At 51.0% G+C, this 11,503-nt stretch overlaps 1 protein-coding gene across 1 annotated transcript; it reads left to right on the top strand.

The window, feature by feature from the left end:
- The first annotated feature begins 6,616 nt into the window (after positions 1–6,616).
- SPACA3 (sperm acrosome associated 3) lies at positions 6,617–9,620 on the top strand. Its single transcript, XM_006764058.1, has 4 exons — positions 6,617–6,869; positions 7,892–8,050; positions 8,520–8,598; positions 9,554–9,620. Exons 1-4 carry the CDS (start codon positions 6,683–6,685, stop codon positions 9,618–9,620), a joined length of 492 nt encoding a protein of 163 aa, XP_006764121.1. The 5' UTR covers positions 6,617–6,682.
- Positions 9,621–11,503: the final 1,883 nt, after the last annotated feature.

Here is an 11,503-nt window from a genome sequence, read left to right on the forward strand (position 1 = left end):
CTACCTTAAATGGAGCGGCATGTCTGCTTGGTGCCTGCTTCTGTGTAGGATGCGTTGTCCATATCCCGTTAATCCCCTTCACAACCCACAGGGGCTGGTTCTTCTCGTTCTCCCAGTGAGGGTGGTGAGGCTCAGCAAGACTAACGACCCGCCAAGGTCATAGAGCTAGAGAGTTCACCTCATCAGGACTCCAGTCCAGGTTTTGGTGCTCTCAGCTGGCGGCCCTGTACTGTCTGAGCCACAGCTGGTGTGAGGGGAGGGAAGGGGGTCAGCCAGTAGTGGCACCAGGGCAAGGAAGGGAATAAGTTGGGTTGAGGAACCTGATGACTGTTAAAGTGTTTTCTACCAACTTCACGCAGAGAGTGGATCAGTTAGGGCTCTCCACAGAAACAGAACTAAAAGGATGTGTGTGTATAAATACTCACACTCACACACACACACACACACACACACACACACACACACACACAGGAGACTTTAAAAAGTTTGTCTAGAAGACTGGAGATGATATATTTATAATTTACTAGAGGCCCGGTGCACCAATTTGTACACAGGTGGGGTCCCTTGGCCTGGCCGGCAATTGGGCCGATGGGGAGGGAGGAGGGTGGCTGGCTGGGGGAGGTTGACTGTGGGAGTGCACTGATCATCAGGGGACAGCTCCTGCGTTGAGCATCTGGCCACGCCCCCCCCCCAATGGTCAGTGCGCATCATAGCAACCAGTCGACCAGTCATTCGGTTGTTTGGTCACTTAGGCTCTTATATATATAGATGATAAGGCTCATGCAATGATGGAGGATGAGTTGGCAAGCTGGAGACCCAGACAACCAATGTGCAGTTCCTGTCCAAAGGCTGGCAGGCCCCAGGCCCAGGAAGAGCTGATATTTCAGTGGAGGCCACAGGCAGGAAGAAAGCCCGTGTCTATTTGAACAAGGTCAGGCAGGAGGGATTCCCTGTTGTTTGGAGAGGATCAGCCTTTTTGTTCTTTTCAGACCTTCAGCTGATTGGGCGAGGCCCACCACGTTAGGGAGGACAATCTGCTTACAATCCACTTTACTCTTCTATTGATTTTACTGTTAATCTCATCTAATGAACAGTACGGTGAATATAGACGACATTACTGTATTATAATCATCAAACTTGCTGAGACGAGACCTTAACTATTCCAACCACTAAAGGCATTATGTAACGTGGTAGAGGTGCTACTTCTCCCTGTGATGGCAATCATATTACAATATATACATGGATCCAATTAGCCTGTTCACCTTAAGTGTGTACATTATATGTCTCTCTCCCTTCCTCTCTCTCTAAAAACAAACAACCAACCAGGGAGGAATTGAGGTGGCTTTGGGGAAACAGGAAATACTCCTACAGATTTCAGCAGAGACGTAAAGATCTGCACATTCCCAACTGGGGCCTTTGTCTGCCCTCATACCTGTGCCTCTTGAGCTGCTGTTTCTTATTCCCATTTAAAAGTGAAAGTCAGGTGGGAAATAACAAAACACGCAATAAAATAAAATCAGCCAAAAGATGACTCAATAAAAAGAAGCGATAAAATGGTAAAAGCAGGCCGATGCAGTAAAAAATCCAAAACTCAACCAGACAGAATCACTACCGAGGGACCAGATGATAAAAACAATAGCGAAAATGGGTTGATCTAAGTCAGCGGTTCTCAACCTGTGGGTCGTGACCCCTTTGGGGGTCGAACGACCCTTTCACAGGGATCGCCTAAGACCATCCTGCATATCAGATATTTACATTATGATTCATAACAGTAGCAACATTACAGCTATGAAGTAGCAACGAGAATAATTTTATGGTTGGGGGTCACCACAGCATGAGGAACTGTATTAAAGGGTCGCGGCATTAGGAAGGTTGAGAACCACTGACCTAGATCAACCTGCCTAAGTGGTCACGGAGACAGCAAGGGAAGATTATTTCCATTTTACAGACGAGCAAAATGAGGCTTGGGAACTGAGAACCAGGGTCCCAGGAGCCAGGACTGGGCCCCAACCCGATTCCATAGATGAAGAAATGGAGGTTCACGCCTCAAGACTAAATAGCCAGGCAGGGGTCAAGCAAGACAGTGAACTTGGGTTTATCTAACTCAAGTCCAGAGCTCTTTCCCCTGAATAAAGGCTCAGGCCTGGCTGCACACTGGAGGCACCTGGGAGCTTTTAAGTAATTCTGGTGCCGAGTAGACATTTTTCCAAAGAAGACGTGCCAATGGCCGACAGGTACATGGAAAGAGATCCCTAGCATCACTAGTCAATGGAGAAATGCAAATCAAAACCACCGTGCATATCTCACACTATCCAAGACACAACGAGGATTGGCAAGGATGTGGAGAAGCTGAAAGTCTTGCGAATGTTGGTGGGACTGCAGAATGGTGCAGCCACTATGCAAAACAGAGTGGAGGGTCCTTAAAACCATCAAAAATAGAACCACCGAATGATCCAGCAATCCCACTTATGGGCATTTATCCAAAAGATTTGACATCAGGATTTCAAAGAGATACTAGCACTCCTGTGTTCATTGCAGCACTATTCATAATAGGCAAGATGTGGAAACAATCTAATGTCCACTGACCGATGACTGGATAAAGAAGTTGTATACACAACGGAATACTCATCAGCCTTAAAAAAGGAAATTCTGCAATACACGACAATATGGATGGACCCTGGAGGATACTGTGCTCAGTGAAATAAGCCAGTGACAGAAAGACAAATACTGCATGATTTCACTTATATGAGGGATCTAAAATAGTCACACTCAGAGACTCAGTGGAATGGTGGTTGCCAGCGGCTGGGGAGGCGGGGTTGGAAAGTTACTAATCCATGAGCAGAAAGTTTTAGGTGAGCAAGATGAATCAGCCATGAGATCTGTTGTACAACACTGTACCCTATAGCCAGTGGTACTGTATTAGACACTTAGAAATTTCTTGAGGCTAGAGCTCATGTTAAGTGTTTGTACCACAATAAAATTTTTAAAGAAAAAAGAAATTGTGTCCCAGCCATTTTGGCTCAGTGGATAGAGTATCAGCCTGCAGATTGAAGGGTCCCAGGTTCAGTTCTGGTCAAGGGCACATGCCTGGGTTTCGGGCTCGATAGGCAGGAGGCAGCTGATCAATGATTCTCTCTCATCATTGATGTTTCTCTCCCTCTCCCTCTCCCTTCCTCTCTGAAATAAAAAAAATATATTAAAAAATATATAAGGAAGCATACAAAATAAAAAAAATTGTGACTGTGGCTGCACCAATTCTCAGTTCTAACCTCGTCAGTCAGGCAGAGGGGAGGCACCTGGTGCAACTGAACTCGTTTATGGCTGTGCTGAGCTCTTAGTAGTAACTGCGTGGTGTACTGAGCACTCTGAGTACTAAGTACTAAGAACTAAGTACTTTAAGTACTAAGCATCTATACAGATGTTCCAGGAGTTGTTATTCCTACTTGAGAATGAGGAAAAGGAGAGGTTGAGTCACTTTTCTGGGTCACCAACTGGTCGCCACCAGCGCCTGTGTTCCTGCCCAGCTCAGCCTGACTCCAGAGCCCATGCCTCCCTGCTGAGCCACACAGCTCCCAGCAGGGCCTCTGCAGGCACAGACATGGTGGCCGCATGCCCTTACACGTCACTTCTGTGTCCCCCAAGCTTTAGGGTCCACAGCGTCATCTTTGTTCCAAGCTTGTCCACACTGAAGAGTCATCATCCAGATGGAGAAGGGGGGTGGTGTGTGGCTCAGCATTCTAGAACTTTCAGCCAATTAGAGGGGTTCGGCGGTGGGAGAGGCTACGGGGGAGACAGTGGGCGCCTGCTGACATTGCTGGGTAATCAATCACTGGAAGGGTCTGTTAGGAGGAGAAGGGTCATCCTTCAAAGTACTGTGTGTGGCCCGGCCAGCGTGGCTCAGTGGTTGAGCATCTGCCTCTGAACCAGTAGGTCACGGTTCGATTCCTGGTCAGGGCACATGTCCGGGTTGTGGGCTCAATCCCCAGCAAGGGGCGTGCAGGAGGCAGCCAATCAATGATTCTCTCTCATTGACATTTTTATCTCCCTCTCCCTACCTCTCTGAAATCAATAACATATTAAAACCCGCCCACAAAGTAGTGTGTGTGTGTGTGTGTGTGTGGAGATGGGCAAGGGGAGTTGCACTTAAATATCCTCATATGTCCCCAAGGCTCTGCAACTGAGGGGCTTAGGGGGACTGGTTGAACGTCAGTGGGAGAGAGATGGTTCTAGAAGATGAGCTCACAGAACTGGGGAGTTCCAGAAGGCTCCATGTGAGTTTAGAGACCGCCTGGGCGCCTGGGGACCCGGCACTGTCACGGGCGTGGTCCTCACCTGAAGTGGCGTCTTGGCACCATCACTGCTGCGTCAGCCTTGGTGGGAACCACACCTGCTCAGTGAGCCCCCTGCCCCTCTTCCTGCAGCTGTTAACGAGGTCCCTGGGCTGGGCTGGCCAGGGAGGGGCATGGAGTGAGAAGGGGGGTGGTCAGAGATCGAGGCATCCTGGGCTGGGAGGTGGTGAGTTGAGAGAGAGAGAGAGAGAGAGAGAGAGAGAGAGAGAGAGAAGAGAGAGGGAGACCGACCCACACTGGCAGGTCTCTGGTCTCTGAGTCAGCAGACCTGCCTCCTTGTGCCTCTACTAGTAGACCTGCTGTGAAATGCTCCCGATAAAATGACTTGTAAGTCACTTTGCTGCAAAAATTCAAAAACAGTCTCTGAAGAGCAGTCACTTTGGTTTCTTTGTCTATAAAATGGGGATCATAACCCTGTCCCCTGTGGATTGTTGAGAGGATTAGATGAGATTAAGTTGGAAGGCATCCGGAAAAGGCTGAGCGCCGTGTCTGCCAGGTGTGAACTCAGGTTAATCGTCTTCCCTTTCTTTCCTGCACTTTGATGGGAAGCGCTCATACTTTTGTGGGCACCGTTTCAGGATATTTCCATTTAAGAAGCATCCATTGAACAGCCACTCCATAGCAGCAGCTCTGCTTGACCCCTCGGATGTAAGAGGAATAAGACAGTCACTGTACTTTGCAAGTTTACCTGGTGGTGGGAAAGACTAACACATACTCCAGTCCAGTGGGGCAGAGGAGGGCAGAAGCACAGGGTGCTTTGGAGTGTGGGGGAGCAGTGGCCTACCGGGGAAGTCTTGCTGGAGAAGTCATCTCTGATGGGACCCTTGATGTCTTAGTAAGAGTTAATCATGTAAAGGAAAGGGGACGCTTTCTGTCCTAGACGACAGGACCATCTTGGGTTGAATACAGTGTTACTGGAACTTCAAGCGTGAGGGAGGAGGGGTCCTCGGCTGGATCCTGAGGGGCCCTGTAGATCCTGTGTAGGAGCAGTGATGAAGGGAGCTATCAAAGGCTGTCACAGGCTTTATGTTTCAGAAGACAACTACAGTGGGGCCTTGACTTATGATTTGTTTCGAGACCGAGCTCGTTAAGGAGCTCGATAACTCAAATTACTCTGTCAACTCAATGCAAAAAATCTGCCGACAGCTGGTATCTCAAAAAACTCGTTAGTCGGGACACTCATAAGTCAAGGCCCCACTGTATTCTGGTGAATATGCATCAAACACTTTGGAAGAAGAGACAGGACTGGATACAAGGAGACCATCCTCACACCAGGACTGTGCTCTGAACCAGTGGCAGGAAGGCTGGGAGGGACAGTAGCATCAACAGCACCTCGGGATTGATCGGTTGGGATGGGTGAAGGATGGAGTGATGAAGGGAAGGAGTGAAGAACAACAGCTATATTTCTAGTTTGGAAAAACATCCTGGGTTTACAACCAAGAATGTTTTCAACCATGATAGGGAAGAGCAGCTGTTGGTGGGAACGTGCGTTCTGCTGTAGGCGAGCTTGGCTTGAGAGGACTGGGATGTGCAGGCGGAGAGGTCCAGGTCTGTTGCCTTGGGAAGATGTAATAAGTCATCAGCCTCCAGCAGAGGCGACAGCAGGGCTGCCCAGGGTCTCCTGAAGTGGAGGAGAAGAGGCCTGAGAAGGCAGCCTCCAGGGTGGAGGGGTTCTGGCAAGGTGATGGTTTGGACAGAGCGGTGGGCATGCCGGAGCCTTTCAGCCTGGCCTTGGGACCTGGTGTGCGGGAGAAAGAACTGTTTCCACTTAGAGGCTGCAGGTGACCTTAGAACTGTTTCCACTTAGAGGCAGTTGGGCTCAGGGACTGAGTTACACACATGACTCTGCTCGGACCGGACTCTCTGGGAACATCCTCTCATGGCCATACCCCAGTGGGACTTTGGGTTCATAGAAACTTTGGTCTCCATCCAAACGTTGCTCCTTCCTAGTTATAAAATCTCAGGCCTCAGGATTCAGTACTGCCTGGCTTATCATATGGGGCTCAAAATAGGGTTGTTTTCTCCCCCAAGTCCCTGCCTCTTCTCCTAGCTTCTGGGCCAGGGTGGTGTCAAGCAGGATTGGAAGGGAGGCGTGGGCCTCAGGAAACCCTCTCCGGGATCTTGGGAGAGTGGCTGATGCTTCATCAGGGCTGCAAGGCAGCTGGTTGGCAGTATGAAGCCTTCTCCCATTTCCAGGTCCACTCAAGCCCCGTTTCTCTCCTTCTTCTAAGGGTTAGACTCCTGTGAGAGGACGGCCAGGGCTGTGGAGCTGCCCGCTGTCTCAAAGCCCAGCTCTGAGCCGGCGTGGTGGGGGCTCCACCTCTGCGCCCTGCATGGAAGCCAGGGGCTGGGCTCCCAGAAGGCAGCTGTGCCCACCTGGGATCCTGTTGCTGGCCGTTGCTTCTCTGCTAAGCTGCCTGCTCACCTGCAGCCAAGCCAAGGTCTACAGTCGCTGTGAGCTGTTCCGAGTGCTCCAGGACTTCGGCCTGGAGGGATACCGTGGCCACAGCCTGGCTGACTGTGAGCACCCCTCTTCCTGGCTGGTCCTGTCCCCCTCCATCCATTTCTTCTCTCGCCTCTCCTTCCTCCTTCTACCCCTCCTCACTCAAGGGGTGTGTCCTCAGGAGCGTTCTAAGGCTCAGTTCTCATTCGTAAAACAAGAATTATGTGAGATCACAGGTAGAGAACACCCAGCATGGAGTTCAATATTTAGCAGGCAGGCAACAGGCAGTCAAATCATAATGGCCCCTTCATGGCCCCCACTGCTAAAGTCAACAGAATAGTTTATATCTTAATCTTAATCTTGGCATGAAGATAAGACATTCCCACTGAGGTTTAGGGCAACCTGAATACACCTGCAATGCCAAGCGTTGCAAGCTGGTGGCCGTTTGGGAAGCTGTGGAGTACAGCCACACCTGGACTCATGTGCCTCTCGGTCAGTGGTTCTCAACCTTCTGCCCTTTTAAATACAGTTCCTCATGTTGTGACCCAACCATAAAATTATTTTCGTTGCTACTTCATAACTGTAATGTTGCTACTGTTAAGAATCGTAATGTAAATATCTGATATGCAGGATGGTCTTAGGCAACCCCTGTGAAAGGGTCGTTCGACTGCCAAAGGGGTCGCGACCCACAGGTTGAGAACCGCTGTTCTAGGTGTAGCCCCTCTACAGGTTTCACCTGCATCCTTCTAATCTTGCCTCTAAGGATTTTGTTCTTATTCCTTCATCCCACAAACATTTCTTGGACTTGACTCTGTGTAGCACAATGAGACAACGAGAAGATTGCTGGCCTAGGGCCAGGAGGTCTGAGATCCAGTCCTGACTTGCTCTTTGGTGGCTGTATGTAACCTTGAGTAAGTCACTGGCCTTTTGAGGCTCAGTGGATTCCTCTGTTAAGTGGGAGGGAGGGCCTCTGCCCTGGTCACCTTGAAGCAGGAGTTGAGGTGCCAAGGAGCTAACATTGAGATCTGCACTGTGAGCACTCTGGTCTGAGGTGGCCTTGACCAGGGGACCCTTTGGTCTGTGTCTATACTCCGTATAGGGCTTTGTCTTGCTTATTACACAAGTGGCTTTGACTCAGCTGCTGTGGACCATGAAGCTGATGGAAGCACCAACAACGGCATCTTCCAGATCAACAGTCGGAAGTGGTGCAAGACTCTCAGGGAATACAGCACCAAGGGGTGCAACATGTACTGCACCGGTAGGGGGCCTGCGCCTGGGCTGGCGGGGCCGGGCCTCCGCACCAGCCTTTGCTTCTCTCCCGTTTTGTTTGCTCCTCTTGCCTTTATCTCTGAGTGGGGATCACCTTACATGGTGTCGGTCCTACCAAGGAGAGCATGATGGGGCAAGTGATGGGGGTGGGCCCTCCATGGATCTGACTTGGGCTCCCTGATGGGAGATTGTCAGAATGAAACAGGGATTGCTTCTGATCAGAGACAAAAGTGATACCTGTGCTTCCAGAGGGGTCAGGCGACAGGGCTGAGCTTAGGATGGAAGTGTGTGTGTGTGTGTGTGTGTGTGTGTGTGTGTGGTGTGTGTGTGTGTGTGTGTGTGTGTGTGTGTGTTTGAGAGAGAGAGAGAGAGAGAGAGAGAGAGAGACAGAGACAATCTCCATGTATGTCCGGCTCTGCCCCTGCTCCCTCATCCTGTTTCTCTGCCTCCCACCCCAGAGTTATTGGATCCTGACCTCAAGAATGCTGTTATCTGTGCCATGAAGATAAGTCAACAGCCCCAGGGGCTGGGCAGCTGGTAAGTAACTTGGGCTGGAGCCCCCAAGAGCATGTGGCCAGGACTGGTGGACAGCAGCCGGGAACTGGCCTTTTCTGAGTGCCCGCTTTGTCCCAGGCACCATTCCCCAGCTCCACACTCTGACCCGCCCCCCTTTTGGTGGTAGGGATTACTACTACTGACGTACTCACAGACAGAACCTGCCTGTCAGGGAGGATAAGCAGCTCACTGGAGGCCATGGAGCACAGCCTGGCTCTTTCCAGAGTCGCCTATGTTGAGATGCCTGCCTCTAGGTTCACTAGATCTGGGTCTAGTAAATATTTTTGAACCATGGCATCTTTGTCTAGACTAACTTTCATATAAAGACCCACGATGTGCAACAGATGAAATGATAGATTCCTGCCCGAGCAGGGTGGGCTTTCTGGGGCCTCAGCCTGTCAGCCTTTGCCTTTCCCACTCCTTTCCCACATGATGGAAAGCCCTCCTCAGGCACGGGGGTGGGATGGGCATCGATGGGGTGTTAGGCTAGATCTTTGGTTCACAGAAGGTTATCGATGCAGTGGCCCAACAGCTTCCCAGCCTCTTCTGATGGGAGCTTCACTTAGCCTGCAGTGGTTCTCAACCTTCTGGCCCTTTAAATACAGTTCCTCATGTTGTAACCCAACCAAAAAATTATTTTCGTTGCTATTTCATAACTGTAATGTTGCTACTGTTATGAATCGTAATGTAAATATCTGATATGCAGGATGGTCTTAGGCGACCCCTGTGAAAGGGTCATTCGACCGCCAAAGGGGTCATGACCCACAGGTGGGGGTTATTTGACAGTTAACACAGTTCGCTTTTCTCTCTTTTCCTTGCTAGCCCCTGTCCCACCTGATTTCTGGTTTAGAGCCTACGCTCCTTCCTGTTCTTCTCTGAACAGGGACTGAGGCTGTCTCTGATTGGGTCTCTCCTCTCCCCCACTCTCCATCCCCAGGGAGGCCTGGAAGCATCACTGCCTGGGCAAGGACCTCAGCGACTGGGTGGACGGCTGCACCTTCTAGGACCCTCTCTGGACGGACCGGGCCATGCACAGCAGGCGGGAGGGGTGGGATGGGGGTCCTGCCCAGGAAGGAGCACAAGGCAATTGATAAAGAATAGTTTAACACACGTGTGTGTCTCAGCTGTCACTGTGATTTCAGGTGGCCTGTTGGAGCCAGAGCATCTCAGGGTTTCTTCACCCATCCACTGGGGCTGGGCCTAAGCGAGGCTCCAAAAAGCCAACCGTGGAAGGCTGGCCCGCATTCCTGGGAAGCCTGGGGGCTGGGGGCTCAGTGTCTCCTAGATCACACCTGGCAGAGTTTCCTAGACCCTTTCCCTGAATCTAGGTTTGCCAGATTTATCAAAACAAGCAAACAAACAAACAAAACAATGATAACAAAACCAGGAAGCCCGATGCCCTGGCCGGGTTTGCTCAGTGGTTGCCCAGGAGCAGGTGGAGATGGAAGAGGAGTATCCAGGGGAGAGAATCCTGGCCAAAGCCAGGCAGCCCTCACTTGTGCATGAGGGTGGACGGTCTCTAGGCCCACCTGAAAGTCCAGGTGCTGGTGACGGGCTCAGGTTGGTTAGAGAAACCAGGCTGTGTCCTGGAGTCTCCCTGCTTCCACGTCACTCTCTCACCCTCCACTGGTCACTATGTTCTGTCTATTTTACTTAAAAAAAAATCTATCTGGAGCCTGACCTTCCTTCCCATCCCAGATACCCCTGCGTTACATCAAGCCCCGTCACTTTTCCCTAGGACCACTGCAGTGGCCTTGCAGGGGATCCCTCGCCATCGACCTGCCCCTCAGTGTGAGCTCTCCGCCTCTTACTGCCTTGCATCCTGGCCCAGCGGCTTTTCTCACTTTTGGGTTAAAGGCCAAGTTCCTCGGCTTGGCACCCCAGTTCTTTCCTGACCCAGGGTCATGCAGAGTCATTTCGCAACTGCTGAGAACATTTGCTCTAGCTGGTTCCTGCCTTTGGTTCCCTGAGGGTAGCATGCTGCTTCCTACCTTTCCCCACCACCTACCATTCCCCCCTCACTGCACTTCAGCGAATAAACGCGCCCTTTCCGTTCGCCATCCTCAGAGCTGTGTGTGGCTATTCCTTTTTTTTCAGGCAGGTCTTGTCTCAATTTTGCCTCCACACAGTGACTTCTCACAGTGACTTTTCCGACCAACCCTAAGTTCTCTGCCTCCAAGCCTTTGCTTAGAAACCTCTTCTGCAAGCCTGCCTGCCAGGCTGCTTCCACCGTCTCTCAAGGCTGCAGCCCAAACCTGCTCCGCCTTAGCCCGGCAGGCAGTCGCTCTCCTGTGGGTGTGGTGGGCCCTGTGCACCTCCACCCTCACAGTCTCGTGCGTGTGTCATTGCCCTCCTCTGCCTGACTAGACTCTGAGCTCCCCTGAGATTCTGTCTTCTGGATCTATGAACCCCCAGTGCCTAGCACAGTGCCTGCCACACAGTGGGCACATGGAAAATGCTCATGGAGTGAGGGAGTCTGGCCAGAGACCCCCGTCCCCACCACCCCGGCACTGGGAAGTCTTCTTCCAGTGGCTTCCTGACGCTCCTCCCTCTAAAGTATTCTTTTCTCTTTTTTTTTTTAAAAATATATTTTTTAAATTGATTTTAGAGAGGGAGAGGGGGACGGAGATAGAAACTGTGCCGCGCTCAGCACGGCCAGGGGTGAGCCTGAGAGAGGGCCGTGAAGGATTAAAGAAGACAGACGAGAATAAAGCTGGAGCTAGATGGGATGCCCCTCTTGGATGGAGAGACAGCGACACGGCCTGCAAGCCGAGTCTTTATTTTATAGCCAGATCCCACGAGGCAAAGTAAGGGCGTGGTCAAGATGTTCACAACGTTCTCTCGGGTTTCCAGTCTACTCAATTACATGCACCTGATCAAGCTTTGT

The sequence above is a fragment of the Myotis davidii genome, unplaced genomic scaffold (genome assembly GCF_000327345.1).
Source record: "Myotis davidii unplaced genomic scaffold, ASM32734v1 scaffold699, whole genome shotgun sequence".
Lineage (NCBI taxonomy): Eukaryota > Metazoa > Chordata > Mammalia > Chiroptera > Vespertilionidae > Myotis > Myotis davidii.